Source organism: Numida meleagris, chromosome 12, assembly GCF_002078875.1.
Source record: "Numida meleagris isolate 19003 breed g44 Domestic line chromosome 12, NumMel1.0, whole genome shotgun sequence".
Classification (NCBI taxonomy): Eukaryota; Metazoa; Chordata; class Aves; order Galliformes; family Numididae; genus Numida; species Numida meleagris.
In genome coordinates, this window is record NC_034420.1 from 1,339,144 (window position 1) to 1,353,999 (window position 14,856).

The 14,856-nt window shown below is 51.1% G+C and overlaps 1 protein-coding gene across 2 annotated transcripts in view; it reads left to right on the forward strand.

The window, feature by feature from the left end:
- PCDH1 (protocadherin 1) overlaps window positions 1-14,856 on the forward strand; it is a 48,584-nt gene that overhangs the window by 20,210 nt on the left and 13,518 nt on the right. For both annotated transcript variants that reach the window (XM_021410539.1, XM_021410540.1), the window contains exon 4: window positions 2,758-2,977. In XM_021410539.1, coding sequence (XP_021266214.1) covers window positions 2,758-2,977 — 220 coding nt within the window. The remainder of the gene's footprint in view (window positions 1-2,757; window positions 2,978-14,856) is intronic.

A 14,856-nucleotide genomic window follows, 5' to 3' on the forward strand; every position in this document is an offset into this window, starting at 1 on the left:
AGGGAGCAAGGCTGGGATTGCTGGCTTTGCCTCTCTACCAGGTGGGGTGTGGCACCTGATGTGGTGTTCTGGAGGCAAAGATGCTGTTGGGGAGGAGATGTTCAGGGAGGTAGGATCGCTGCCACAGGCTGGGTTCAGACTGGAGCTCAGCTCTGTGGCACTCAGAGTTGCTGCTCCCGCATGGCACGTTCTGAGGGATCTCTCGCACTTTGCCAAACCTACCTAGGTATTTCTTCTGCTCTGGTAACCTCCATCTTCCTCACTGCGAGTGGAGGCAATTCCGTCCTGCTGATGGTGGGAAGAAGCAGCTCACTGCTCTCTCTTTGCAGAAGGGATGGTTCAGCGTGGAGAAGAGCAGGCTCAGGGGAGACCTTATTGCTCCCTACAGCTCCCTGAAAGGAGGCTGTGGCGAGGTGGAGGTTTGCCTCTTCTCCCACGTGACAGCGATAAGACAAGAGGTGATGGCCTTAAGTTGTGCTGGGGAGGTTCAAGTTGGATATTAGGAAATATTTATTCTCAGAAAGAGTGGTGATGCACTGGCACAGGCTGCTCAGGGTGATGGTGGAGTCACCGTCCCTGCAGGTGTTCAGGAAACGCGTAGATGTGGCACTGAGGGACGTGGCTAGTGGGCATGGTGGGGATGAGTTGGTGGTTGGACTTAATGACCTCAGAGGTCTTTTCCAACTGTAATGATTCTATGATTTATGAGCTTTACACCTTCAGCCTTCTCCTCCCCAGAACTCTAGAACTCCAGTCTTCCCTGCTTATCAGGACATTTTCCTATTCCTCTCTGCCTCACTGGGGCACATGGCCTTGAATGTGACGTCCCAGGCTGGACATGGCACTTCTTCTGAAGCCCTCCTGGCACCCAGCACAGCTCGCTGTGTGACTTCAAGACGAATATCCTGCTTATGCATCCCAGTATAGATGCGTTTTTGTGAGGCTTTGACACTGCTGATAGATATCCAACCCATGATCTGCTGCAGCTCCCAATCCCTCAGCCAGCCTGCTGCTTTCGTGGTGATTATTTTTCCCAAGTGTGCAAATGTGACAGATATATTCCACATCTGTCATGCGAGCCGTTAATGAAAATACAGGCTAGCAATGGACGCGGGACACAGCCCGGAGAATTTCATTTGATACATCGTCCCGCCTGCAAGACTTGTCTTCAGTAATTACTTTCTGAATATGACTTTCTAAATGCTTTGCATCCACCCTGCAGCGAGCTGCACCATATTACCAAAGCAGAGAAATACTATGCTGCACCTACAGCATTTCCCTGCATTCCGTATGAGAATATCATCTAAAATAGTGTCAGAAAAGTTCCGAAAGCCAAGCTGTAACATTTACTGCTCCTCCTCCATCCACAAGGCCTGATGTCTTTTCAAAGGAAGAAGTTCAATGCCTTGACATGTTTGTTTGTGACAAACCTACCGTGGCTGTTACTCATTTCCTTGTTATCTTGTAGGTACTTACAAAGAGTTCTTTTATCTGTTTCGGTATTTTTCCAGGAACTGAAATTAAGCTAACTGTTTTATAATTCTCCAGATCTTCTTTTTTCTCATCTTTATAGACAGGCGCTATTTTAGCTCCCTTCCACTTTTCTGGAGCTTCCCTCATCCTGTACAAATTCTTAAGAGAAAAAAAAAAAAAAAAGAAAGCCCTAACAGCTCTGAAGTTACTTAAATCAGGTCTCTAAGCACCTGGGGTGAATTTAATCAGGTCCAACCAACCTAAAAGCAGCGAGCTCATTTAAATGCTCCCTGTGTGTTCCTTCCCCTGGTTAGGCTTGATTCCTTCCCTGTCCTCCTTGGTGCTGGCTGTGTGGGATGCCTGATTGCCTCTCCATCTTGGTAAGAACTGCAGTGAAAGTGCTATTTAGCCTGAATGCTGCTGTCTTTTGGTGTGTTGGCTCTTTGCCTCCCCATCGTTTCCCAGTCTTGTTGAGCAGCTCCTTGCGATGTTGATTCTGTGTGTCATTCTTTCTTGGTGTTTGTGTTCTCATCATCCTGGTTTTGCCCTGTGAACTTGCCTTACCCTTTCCACTCCTTGGTAATCATGACAAAGAGGGATTTTCTGGAAGGATTTGGAGGAGGCTGATGATGCAGCTTAATGGTGCTTTGCAGCAGCTCCTCCCTAACATGAGGGAGAGCAAGCGTGAAGTAGGGCTTGGCAGTGTTTAATGAGCACACAGAAGGAGCGATCGTGACCCATGATGGAGCATCTCTCTCAATGAGAGATGAGTCGGAGGCTGTAAAGTGGGGATGATGTCACCCGAGGCTTTGTGCTCAGCCTTGATCCCATTAGAGAGGCTCTCAACGGACATGGGTCTCCAAGAGCACCAAGGGTGCATGCAAAGTGGAGGGCAAGGAGAAGGCACCATATGAAGGCTGGGGTGGAGGCCAGCCCATAATTCAGGTCACAGTGCTGGTGGGGACCTTTCAGAGCCTGTAGGCTGAGAACTGTGGCACTGAGGGATGTGGTTTAGTGGTATGGTGGTGATGGCTTGAAGGTTGGATTAGATGATCTCAGTGTGTTTTTCCAATCTGAATGATTCTGTGATATACAAACCGTGTGTCCTCCTTGGTGGCAAAGGAGACAGGGGCCGGAGGAGATGCTGGGTATGGGGAACGTGGGGTCCCTTGAGTACTATTCCCTGCTGACCTTCTGCCTCCATAGTAGGGTCAATTCTGATGCCCCCTGCTTTGTGTCATCCACCCAGCAAGTGAAAACCTCCTCTCTTCTCTCCTCCTGCAGTTACCTCATCGCCGAGTGACATTCTCTGCAGCCAGCCAGGCCCAGGACCTGCAGGACCCCTCCCAGCACAGCTATTATGACAGCGGGCTGGAGGAGTCGGAGACCCCCAGCAGCAAATCTTCGTCGGGGCCCCGCATTGGGCCACTGGCCCTGCCCGAGGACCACTACGAGCGTACCACGCCTGATGGCAGCATCGGGGAGATGGAGCACCCCGAGAATGGTAGGTGCTGGCGGCACCCGTGTCCATACCCACCCTAGAGATCCTGTACCCGGGGCTCTTTGGCCTCTATGTCTCAGGGACTTGGTCAGGATGGGCTCCAAGATGCAGCCTGGTGGGGCTGGGAGGCTCAAAGCAAGGGAGCGACAAAGGCATAGGGGGGTGGGGAGAGGTGAGAAATGGCAGAGAGGTCTGATGGGAGGCCAGGAGGTGGGGGGATGAGGAGGCAGCTCTATCAGCACGATGGGGGACAAAAAGGATGCTCTGAGGGGGCAACACGGGTATGAGCACACCGAGGGGCTGTCCATGGAGAGGCTGTGGGCAGAAGGTCCTGTGGTGCCTACCCCGAGGCAGAGGGCAGGGGCGTTGGGTTGTGCTCAGCTCCACGATGCACTCTTGGAGCTGTGAGGCTTCCCCAGGGAGCAGAGAAGAGGTTTAGTGGCACGGGGAATGCATGGGGCGGAGTGCCCGGGAGCAGGGTGGTAACCCTGAGGACTCCAGCAGAGCCCTTCAGGTCTCCTCTTGCTCGGGTCCATCCCACAGAAGCCCACTGGAGGTGTCTGCTGTCCCACCACAGCAAAGCTGGCTTTCCCCTGTCCTGGCACAACTTCATCCCCAGTTGTGGTCCCCATGCTGCCTCTGTGCTGCCTGCTGACTGCCCCCAAGCAGCCCCCGCCCCAGGCTAGCTTCTCTGGCCGGCTTCAGTTGCTTCCTCGGCCTTGGCTCTGGCTGCGCACATAACACTGATTTTCCTCTACCTGCTGCCTTCCGTGCTCTTGTACTTATGGGGAGCTTGCGGGGGAACTGGCAAGCTCAAAGGAACCTCTTGGAGTGGAGAAAGAGGTAGTGCTAAGGGTCCTCCTGCTTCTGGGAGCATCCTTGACCTTGGGACAGGATTGAGAGTGTTCAGACAGTCTTGGAGCTGGTAGTGTACTGGATTCCCGTCTTACAGCACAGAGTGGGCCCAGGGTCATTTGGGGGCCTGAACGTCTAGCAGTGCATCTTCCCCGTTTTCCCAGGTTAGTTCCTAGGATAATGCTGTGCCCAACAAAGCATGGCAAGTTGGTGTCAGGTCTGGCTGGGCTCCCAAATCCGTTGGATGCTCTGGCAATAAGAGGCACCCTCCTGCCTGAGGGTGTCATGCAGTCAGCTTTCTTCCCAAATGCACGAGCCAGACAACTGGGAAGAGCAGCATGGAGAGGTTTCTGGTGCAGGATGACAAGCAGTGGATGTGCCAACAGCCCTCGGGTACCAGCCAGATGCATGCAAGAGGCACGATGGGCTTGTGTGCAGGGAGCTGCATGTGGCTGTGCTGCTGGGTACAGCAGAGCGGTGGTGCTGGAGCTGGGAGAGGGGATCTTGAGCTCATGAATGTGGCAGATGACCCAGAGAAAGTGAAAGAGGAGCAAGGTGAGAGAGGAGAACCTGGAAGGTGTGCAGCAGGAGATGGAGGGCATGCTGCAGTCCTTGGGTTGTTCATTGTCTCCTTGCCAGGATGGTATGGGAAGAACAGACCCAAGCAAGGCGCAGATCTTGGCACTCTGGTGACAGGACCTGAGGGAACTGCGTGGAGCTGCATCAGGGGAGAGTCTGGCTGGGTGTTAGGAAAAGGCTCTGCACCAGAGGGCGGTGGGCATGGAACGGGCTGCGCAGGGCAGTGGGCACAGCCCCAAACTTCCAGAGCTTGTGGAGCATTTGGATAATGCTCTCAGACATAGGCTTTGGATTTTGGGTGATTTTGGAGCCAGGAGTTGGAGTCAGTGATCCCCGTGGGTCCCTTCCAACTGGAGATATTCTAAGTCCAGGGGACACTGCCCAGAGCAGGGGCTGCTGTGGGGCCAAAGCACCCAGGCACCTTAGGAGTTCCCAGCCCGAATCTGCTCCACAAATTCAGCATTCCCATTGCACGGAAGCTGTGGGTGCTCACAGTGCGGGAGATCAGAAGTCACCTCACACCACAGTACCACGCAGTTCTGTGGGTGCATACAGGATAGCTGCGTGCTGGGGCTCCCATTCTGCTCACTGCCGCCAGCCTGGCTCCCCTCACGTGGCAGCTGCTGGGTGACCTGCTGCCTCCAGCACCCGCCCTGACCTACATAAAACCCAGTGAGAGCCGAGGCCGTGGCAGGGCACGGCTCTGGGGGATCCACTAGCATTAACTCCATCACCCCAGTGCTCTGCAGATTATCTGGCAATGGCAGTTCAGTGAACTCATGGGGCTGGGGTGAGGGCTGTGATGCCTTAAGCAGGCAATATGGGGACCAGGACACGTTGTTTGGGGATCACAAGGTACCGGTTGTGTTGGGTCAGTCCATTGGGGTCATCTTTCCCATTGCGTTCCAGACCTCTCTGTGGTATGGGAAGTGCCCTGTTTGTGCAGGGGAGGGTCAGGTCATCGGCTAGAGAGCTGTGGGACCACCATGATCCTATGGGGATATCTCACCATGCTTCTACAGCCGCTCAGAGAGCTCCAGGAGACCTCGTTCCGTTCTTGTGGAGCTGGGAAGACGAAGCCATTCTTGACCTTATATTAAACTGAAGAGACTAATTGGATCCCACACACCCTATCTTGCGGCACGAGCACAAGATTGACACCACTGTGCATTTTCTAGGCTTTCATCTAGTTATAAATATCCAACATAACAGGGCTTCCATTGCTTTCTCCAGGAGATTATCCCTGCAGCCGAACCAATCTGATAAGCAAGTATGCAAGGCTATTTATAGCTCTTCAACTGGAAGACAGATCCATGCCTTTTCTTTGTAGATGGTTCTTCACTTGATTAACACACATATCAGTGTCCTCCTTTTTTGGACACCTTTTACTGTGCAGACTGCAGTAAAAAGCTGTATTGCAGGGGCTGAGCCAGGTCCTTTTCAGGAGGAATTACGATCTTACTGATGAAGACTCCTCCGATATCTTGGCACTGATGCGCCAGCTCCACAGTCATCGCAGGCATTTGTCATCCCTGGTATTTTACCTAGCTGCCCACTGCTTCCTCCCCAGCGTTTTGCCATGCCGCTCTCTGCTCCTGTGAGGTTTCTGAGCTTAGTCTCCCACTTGGCCACCAGTTGCTTTCGCTACAGACATCCATTCCCACCATCCAATTAAGTGAGGCTCTGTTGAGGAGCCTGGGAGTGGCCCTGCTCTGCAAAGGGTCTTCCATGCTGCAGTGTATGCAGAGGTTGGGTGATGTAAGTGCTGATATCTCTTTCTTCTCTGGTGGAAGATTTAGTGGGATCACTGTACCAAACCATGCAATTTGGAGAATGTTACATAAAGGCTTTTAGGAAATTAGGAGTTGCTATGTGAAGGCTGTTTCACTCTGCTCCTGTGTGGTATGGAGGCACTTGAGATGACAGTACAGTGGTTAAAGTATTCCTGAGCTGCATTCTTCAGCCCACAGAACAGGGGCAAATGTTTAATTTGTTTCATCCCCATTATTTAAAGTGGGGACCCCATGCCACTCTTAATGCATGCCATTACAACCCCGCACTGAATATGTAATTAACAACCATCCCATGAGCTTTTGCAATGCACTTAGTGCAGCAGTCTCTGTACTTCACAGATGTTAATGAGCCCATCTCACAGCTCCCCTTCCAGGGAGGCAGCACCACCATGGGTGGGGAATGAAATGGGAAAGGATAATCTGAGTTTCCTGAGCTGCTTGCTGGCTTTGGGTGGATGAACAGGCGGTGCTCAGGCATGCAGCGCTTGGAGGGCGAGTGCTGCTGCAGGACCTGGTGCCACTGAGCAGCAGCCCAGCTGTGGGCAGAGGGCAAAGCGCCGGATGCCTCTGGGCAGCTGCTGACACACGAGGCACGAGCAGCGCAGCCCTGGGAGGCTGTGACAAGGCTGGATGCAAAAACCTCTCACTTGGTTCATGGCTATGGGCTTTTCCAACAAGATCAGCCTTTTTTTAAATCAAGGTCTCCCTCCTCCTCTGTATGCATCAGCGCGGTTCTTCAGTGAGTGAGCTGAGGTAGCGTTTCATGGGTTTGGCTGCTGGACTTAATAAGAAAGCTCTCTCAGTCCCGATTTCCCTTTGTTTTGAGGAAGATTGGCAAATTGATGCGTTGTGAAGCCAGGAGGAGCAGCTTATCTGACCCTCGTGTGACACGGGTCATAAAATCTCACCCTGTGCCTTGTGCATCTGGCTGGGGCTGAGCAGCTGTGCTCTGGGAGCAGACCCAGCTGTGGTAGCTGGTGAAGACCGGTGTGCTCCATCCCTGGTTGGCCAGCCCGGACATAGGTCCTCTCTGACCCAATTTCACAAACCTCCATTTCAATTTCACTTGAGCCCTATTTCTTCCCATTGAACTCGACAATATCAGAAGATGCTGAGCTTCAGGCGTGCTTGTAGATCACACGCAAGCAAGTCAATGCTCAAAGTTCTCTGTGATGGACTCAGGGACCAAGTGAAGCCTCTTCCCATGAGCAGAGCCGAGGCAAGGCATTTTGGCGGCCACCTTCCCTCCCACTCTTCCTTGGGCTCTTCCCAGCTGCTGCCATCTGCTCCCGGTGCCACCACAGACCTGCAGCCCCACTCCTGGGCAGCAGCAACATCTGGCAGGGCTTGGCTGTGTGCGCTGCGTTTTGGCAAGCCTTCCAAGGGCTGCCTGGGAGACTTATCCTCCTGCTCCCCTTTGCTGCACTTCTGAATGTAGCTCATGTCTTCCTTCCTTTCCTATAATTTTTGTCTCTGCATGACCTCCCATTTGCTAGCAACCTTCTATCAGTGCGGATGTGTCCAGATGATAGCCCACAGCTCGCCAGCAGCATCCGCAGCTCCACCAGGCACAGAGACGACGCGGCTGCTAAGCACTTATCTGTAGTCTTGCACCAGTCACATGTACCCTTTGTTTGCAAACCGAGCTCCCTGTGGCTAGCACTGGGCTGGGCACATCTGCCCTGGGTGGAGGTGGCTGGCCCGGAAGATCCCTCCCATCACTATGCTCATGGTGATAAAATGACTTTGCAGCACCGGGCAGCTGCTATCTCCCATCTCCTACTTAGTTTCAGCTTGGTCATGAGCTCCTCTTTAAGCTTCTCGCTATGATTGTTCTGTTCCTTCCTGCCAGCAGCTGGGACGAAAAAAATTATTTTGTCTCCTCCAACACAGATCTGCCAGAATGAAGTCTCTAGATCTAAAAACCTATTCTTCTCTTTTGCATTATCTTTAAATGTCCCTTTTGTCTTGCAGAAACTGTTCCAGGCACATGTTCAGTCTGCGGATTTTTTTTTTTTTCCAAACATACCCTGCAGCATTTTTGCTTTGTTGCAGAGGAATGCTTTGCCCAGACTCCCCTCCTTGCTGTGGGATTCTGGCTTGCGCTGTGCTGCTCCCAGTCGAGCACCAGTAAGCCTGGCCAGGATGCCAGTACAGACCTCTTAAAGAGAAATCTCATTTTGTTGGAGGAAGCTGGGGATATGGATAGGATAGGGCAACTGCTGCCATCTGGACAATAAGGAAACAGTGGCTGGCACTGCATGCCAGTGTTCCCTCTGCTCACCAGAGGTCACCTGTGTGGACCATTGGCTTGGGTCTGGCTAGTGCTTGGACACCAGCACCAAGACAAGGTGCTGAGAGATAGTGGGATTCTATTTTATTAAACTGTAGCCCTCTCCTTTATAACACATCAGGGCTGGAATTACTCACTGTGGATGTTTCATCATTACTAGTGGTTTCCAGACCCTGTTCTCATTTTGGGTATGCATAATGACGATTTCTCTATAGGATCAGAGAATCACAGAATAGTTTGAGTTGGAAGGGACCTTTAAAGGCCATCTAGTGCAACTCCCTGCAGTGAACAGGGACACCTGGAGCTCCATCTGATGCTCAGAGCCCGTCCAGCCTGACCTTGAGTGCCTCCAAGGATGGAACACCCACTGCATCTCTGGGCAATTTCTTCCAGTTCCTCACCATCTTCCACATCCCATCTACTTCTACAAATTTTGTCTGGGCTTCTCAGTGGTCCTCAAGTCTACAGACACCTGCATGTCTCTATAAGAAACCCTGAGCTTCTCTGCTTTCTCCTCGTGATGTCAGTTCATGGGTTCTGATTTTCCTAATAGCTACTGAAGAGCAATGTGAGAAAAGATTCTTATCACGAGAAACAGCATCTGAGAGACTGCAAATGGCCATGGATTACACCACCTTGGTTTCAACATGCCAGCTCTGTCTGAGACGTAATTGCAAACTTGTTCTCACCCTATTTCTTCTTTTCCATGTTTTCCAGCACTTGTGTCTGGGTAAAATGTCTCTTACAAAAGTCATTGAGGTCAGAGCGGTTGTGGCATGCCACGTCAGCCATGTCACCTTCCTTAATTGTACCGAGGCAAACAGGGTACAGCTGTTTTTCTGCCTCAGACTCAGTAACAAATACATGTCTATCAGCTAGAGAGAATGACTTTAATCCTCTCAAGACCTTCTAACAAGGATGCCACTTGCTTCAGAAGCTGTCCAAAATAGCTTTAATAATTTATTTGATATTCTCTTCTTTGTCTCCCAGGATTATATGGTGATGTACATGTAAGATTGTCCTGAAGTTCTCCAAAGATCCTTGGCAGATTCCAGACCTCTCTAGAGGCATTATTTATTTGAAGGAGCCATGTTTCCCTCTTGGATTCTGATGGCTTTTTTCACCCTTTCTGTCCCCGAACTGTGACTGCAGCTTATGAAGAATTTGGGTAGAGCAATCTCTCTGGGCCAGTGCCCCAGAGGCAGAAAGTTCCATACCTCTATGGAAAGGTGCTTTGTCTCATAGGATAGGTCGGTCCCCGTGGCTGTATGTGTGCCTCGTCCATTTGAAATGGGATTCCTGAGCTTTCTGCTCTTCCTTTCAGCCCCGTGCTGGGATGTAGCATCTTCCATTCCCTCTTGCTGTCTGTAGCAAGATGATGGGAAAAAAGAAAATGTCATCTCCTTTCTCTTAAGTCCTCCACATTCCTCCTGCTCTGAACGTACCAGGCGGAGAAGATGCTGTCAGTTTTCTTAATGTCTATCCTTTCTTCTGTTTGGAAGCATTTTACAATTTTTCATTTTTAAACCAAAAGTTAAAAACAAGGAAGAGTGGCTTTGGAACCACCAAACTTGGCAGTTTCTGCAGCAAATGCTGAGACTTTTCTCGTGGGCTCCTACTGCAAGCAGAAGGGAGGAGAGAGCTTTTATCTGAGAATTATAAATGAGCTTATGAAGGGGAGAAAAGTTTTGCTGTCCCAGGCAGAGGAAGATTTCAGTTTCCCAGTGATGCAGAGTACGTCGGTAGATTAACCAGGGACGCCAATGAGTTGTGTCAAGCAGGTATTCCTTTACTGCAGCACACGTAGGGGATAGCTCTGCCCAATACATGCACCTTGGCTCATGTGCAGATTACATTTACCGGTCGTGCTCATACATACTCATATTTTTACCTGGAATTTCATGCATATGCTAAATATTTTCTTGAACTCATTAATGTTTTCTTACAACTGATTGACCTAAGACCCTCTCCCTTAGAGCGTGCGCAGTCACCCTTGAGGGTCTTCTCAGTGGTCATCTGGTGGTCGAGGGAGGAAGGCTGACAGTCTTCATCGCTCCTAAACTTTTGGCCCCAGTCTTCAGGAGCACACTCAGTTGGGTGTTTGCCTCCTCTCTAAATGTGGTTTCTCTGGTATGTTCTGATAGGGCTCCTTCATCTTCAGTTTGACTTGGTTTTCCTTCCTTATCTTTACGGTAGTCCGTATAGGTCCTCCAGATACTGATGCTTGCATTATTTGAGGTCCTCTCTCCATCAGCAGTCTTGCAGACCTGACAATGCCATGTACCTACTGCAGGCAAGGCAGGAATGCTTTCCTCCACCACTGCATCCCAGCAGGTGGAAGTGGGTCCCAGCTCTCACAGGGAGCTCTTCACCTTCACGTTGTGGTTACAAGTGGAGCTGTAGGGTGCTGTGATGAGTAAGCTACTGCCACCACCCTGCACTGTAATTACATAGGTTTTTTTTTTTACCATTGCCTGGCAATGGCTGCAAATGCCTAAGCGTAATGATCATCATCAGCTATTCTTATCTGCACCGTGTCTGAGCACCCTTTCTTTGGCTTGGTACTAAGTCTATTTGCCAAAGAATAGATCGTCATCCCCAAACTATTTGTGGGTTCAACGCAAGGTCACTAGACTTGGTTACTGGAAGCAGCTTTCAGACAGGAGATTTGGACCCCTTCTTCCCTCTGCAGTGCTGCTCAGAATGACAGGTTGGGCAAAGCTCCTTCAGGCTTAAAAATATGCGTTAGAACAGGGCTTGAGGCCCCAGGCTTGGTCCCGCTGCTGGGCAGTGCTCTGGAATAGCTGCAGGGGTCCAGGTGCCGTCCATGGGAGGCAGCAGCTGGGCTGGGAGCGTTTTGGTGCCAGTGCCCTGTGTGCTGTTTGCAAGAGTGCCAGCACAGGCAGTGCCCTCCTCCGCCGTGCTTTGCCCATCCCTGTCCCTGTGCCGCGTGCCCTGCAGTGCCAGCACAGCTGCCTGGCGGCATGCAGACTGGATCGGGGAGCGGGGCAGGCTGAAGTTTTGCTGGGTCACGGTTTCTTTTTGCCAGATCACTCCGAGCAATTCTCCCATCCTGACTCCACCAAGAGCAGGACCTGCAGAAGGACCATGAGGAGTCAGAGGCTGGCGTTCAGATCCAGAGTGTCTACGCCAGAATAAGCAACCACGAGTAAAAGCAATAGACAACTTAGATCCCTCAGCGGTCCCGGACTATTAGTTGTTTTCAAAGAGCTGCTCCCTTAGAAAGCTCCTTTTGAAGTAATTTGACACGCCGTTTCCAGCTCCTCTATGATCTAGCTCGGTTATTTCCCCTTTATCTGCCTCCGACTGCACCTGAACGTCTCTATAAACCTGCCACTGCCTCCTCCCATGCAAGGGGACCTGCATTAGTGCGGGATTTAAACTTAATGCCAGAGAAGCTTATGAAGTCTCCCATTTGAGCTTCTTGAGGACTTCACACTGCATTTTTTTCTCATAAAAATAGCATGTGCCTGAGTTTGAAGGATTGGTCAGCTGCAGATCCCTCAGATGGAAAATCCCTCTTGTCGGCATGAGATAGAGGATAAGGGATTCATTCCTGTCCCCAGTGAAATCAATGCGAGCTTTGCTATTGAGACAGGTCAAATGTCAGTCTCAGTTGTTCGCTCTTCCCTAGGATTTTATCCTTTGTGCTCGCACTATCAATGAATCTCTCTTCCTGTCTCCTTCCCACAAGCTCTCATCCATCCTGATTTGAAGTCACCTCCATTAAGTGGTTGTAACGCTAGCTCTTTGCTTTACTTGCAGAGAGGACACTCCATAAATCTAACATTAGTCATGGCATCTGACGAGAGCTACCAAGGATAGGCTGCTTTGACTCAGAGGTTATCTAACCGTATCAGCCCCCGCATTTGCCTTCCTCTCAGGGAGCCCAGGCTCCCTGGCAGGATCTAGGGCTCGTTTGGTGTGTGCTGATGCAGCCCTGCAATTTGCTCAGGGCTTCGTAGAGGAGCAGCAGAGCAATCAGCTCCTTGCTCCCAGAGCAATGTGGTCACACCTGGGCTCCCTCTTCACCTCCTCATCCCTCTGCATGATCCAAGCAGGACAGCAAGCATTCTGCAGTCATCTGCACATCAGATCCCCTGGTGTTCTTCATGGTGTGTGTGATCTCTGTTCCCTGGTAGATACGTCCAGGTGTACCACAGGTGGAGATGGAGGACAGGCTGTGCCTTTGCACTGGGTCATGGGACTTCCTGGGTAACCTGCAGTGGCCTTCAGATGGGCTCCTCATGGGAAGGGAGAGCTGCAGTTCATAGAATCATAAAACTGTAGAATATCCCTAGTTGGAAGGGACTGAAAGGGATCACTGGGTCCAACCCCTGACTCCACACTGCACCACCTAAAACCCAAACCCTGTGTCTGAGAACGTCTGTGCCCACTGCCCTGGGGCGTTTGTTCCATGCCCACTGCCCTCTGGTGCAGAACTCCTTCCTAACACCCAGTCTGACCCACTCCTGATGCAGCTCCATGCCATTCCATCGGGACCTGTTGCTGATGCCCAGGCTCTGGTGGATGCCAAGTCCTACCCAGACACTTCTTCCACCACCCTGCTGCTGAATACAAAGAGCCAGGGCTTGTTCTTGGGCCTTGAAGCCAACCAGCATGGCACAGCTCACGTCCTTTGGGCTGAACTCTCTTGGTCAGGGTGACCTCACCCATCCTGCTCACTGGGAAGGGCTCCTCCACAGGGCTCGCCCCAGGCTGTGCCCTGGCTCTGTCTGGCAGAGGTGTTCAGTGCTGGGTAAAAGCAGGCTATCTGCAAAAACAACTTTGGTGATGAGAATCGTGCTGGTGATGGTTCTTGGAGCAGCTGGGATTTATACCCAAGGCCATTACTGGAGGGTGAGACCTGACTGAACTGACTGCACTAAAAGCCATTTAGGGGAACAAGCAAAAATGCAACGTGTCAGGAATGAAGCAGCTTGGCTGGCCCCTGTGTGTGTGAGAGGACGTGTGCCTCCGGTTCAGGCTGTCGGTGGTCATTTACTTGTTCAGGTTGTAAATGGTAAAATGTTCTTACGTGGATGACCATCAACCCATTGGGTGAGGCGGGGTGCTGGGGCTGCACAGGCACGAGTTCATAAAAGCAGCAGTTCTCAATCAGTTATATGGCTGTGTCTGCTTTACAACAACCTTGTTCAGAAGCGAACAAGCCAGGAGGCAGCGAGAGCAAGGAGAGAATTAGGATCTGATCTTTGCTCAGGGATGCGTCAGAACAGCATGTCGTGGTGTTTTATGGCTGCTGGGGAGAGAGAAGATGGAGTGAGGAATATAAAATGACAGAGAGTGAGTAGATGTGATATTTGCCTGATGTATTTTGCTAGTAATTAGTATAATGCCAATTAAACATAAGTAATCTTTTCTTCTACTGTATAAGTTATTGCTTGAAAATATGCCAGCTAAAACCAAGATATTACACTTCGAGAGGTAGGGAGGTCTCTGTTCCTTGAGGATCTCCAGATGAAATTACCCAGACAACAGGGATCTTGACAAAAGCAAGGCTTATTATTATCTAGAAGGAAAATGAATAAAAGCCAAAGAAATTGCAGATTCCGCGTCTGGCTGCTCATTAGCCACACAGGAGGGGCACCCACAGAGACACACCAGGGAGAGAAAGCAAACATCTCACGTTCCTGGCGACAGCGCTTTGCCAGCATTGTTCCCCAGCGCCTGCCCCAGCCTTGTCGCGCTTGGGCTGCTCTCCTTGGGCACTCCCCACTGCCCACACGCATTGATCCTTCCCCCCGGCCCCGTTTTCCCTTTGCAGACCCATTCAGTGAGGCTCAGGACTTGGGCTGCTTTGCCTCTTGGTTCCCTGGGACATCAGCCTCCTTCATGATGATTAATAGCTTCCTTCAAAGGGTCGGTTGCTTATCCTAGACATCTCGAATCACAGATGCTTCTGAGGTCTCTACCTGGCCAACCTGGGGCTCCCCTTCTGAGCAGGTTTGCTGCTGTTTCTCCCAACGCTACACATTCATTTTCTACTGAGCTATAAGGAGCAGAACTGCTACTATTATCTCCTTTTGAAAAACAACCTGTACAAATCTCTCCCTTGCACCGATTCTGGAAGTTTTCATGCATCTCTGCTGGACCGTGAAATCAAAATCTCCTCCTGATAGTCCAGCTGTTTGCTCGCACCGTGCTCTGAGGGTGATGGAAGCGGCAAATCCCTTCGGCCACTGTGCCTGAAATGCGAGATGAGGCTGTGTCCCCATTGCACCGCCAGGTATAGGCCCTGTGTTCATTAAAGCACCTGGTATATCTGCTCAGCATCTTTAGGGCTCCCTCTGGGGTGCAGATCTGGCTGCACCCAACCTGCA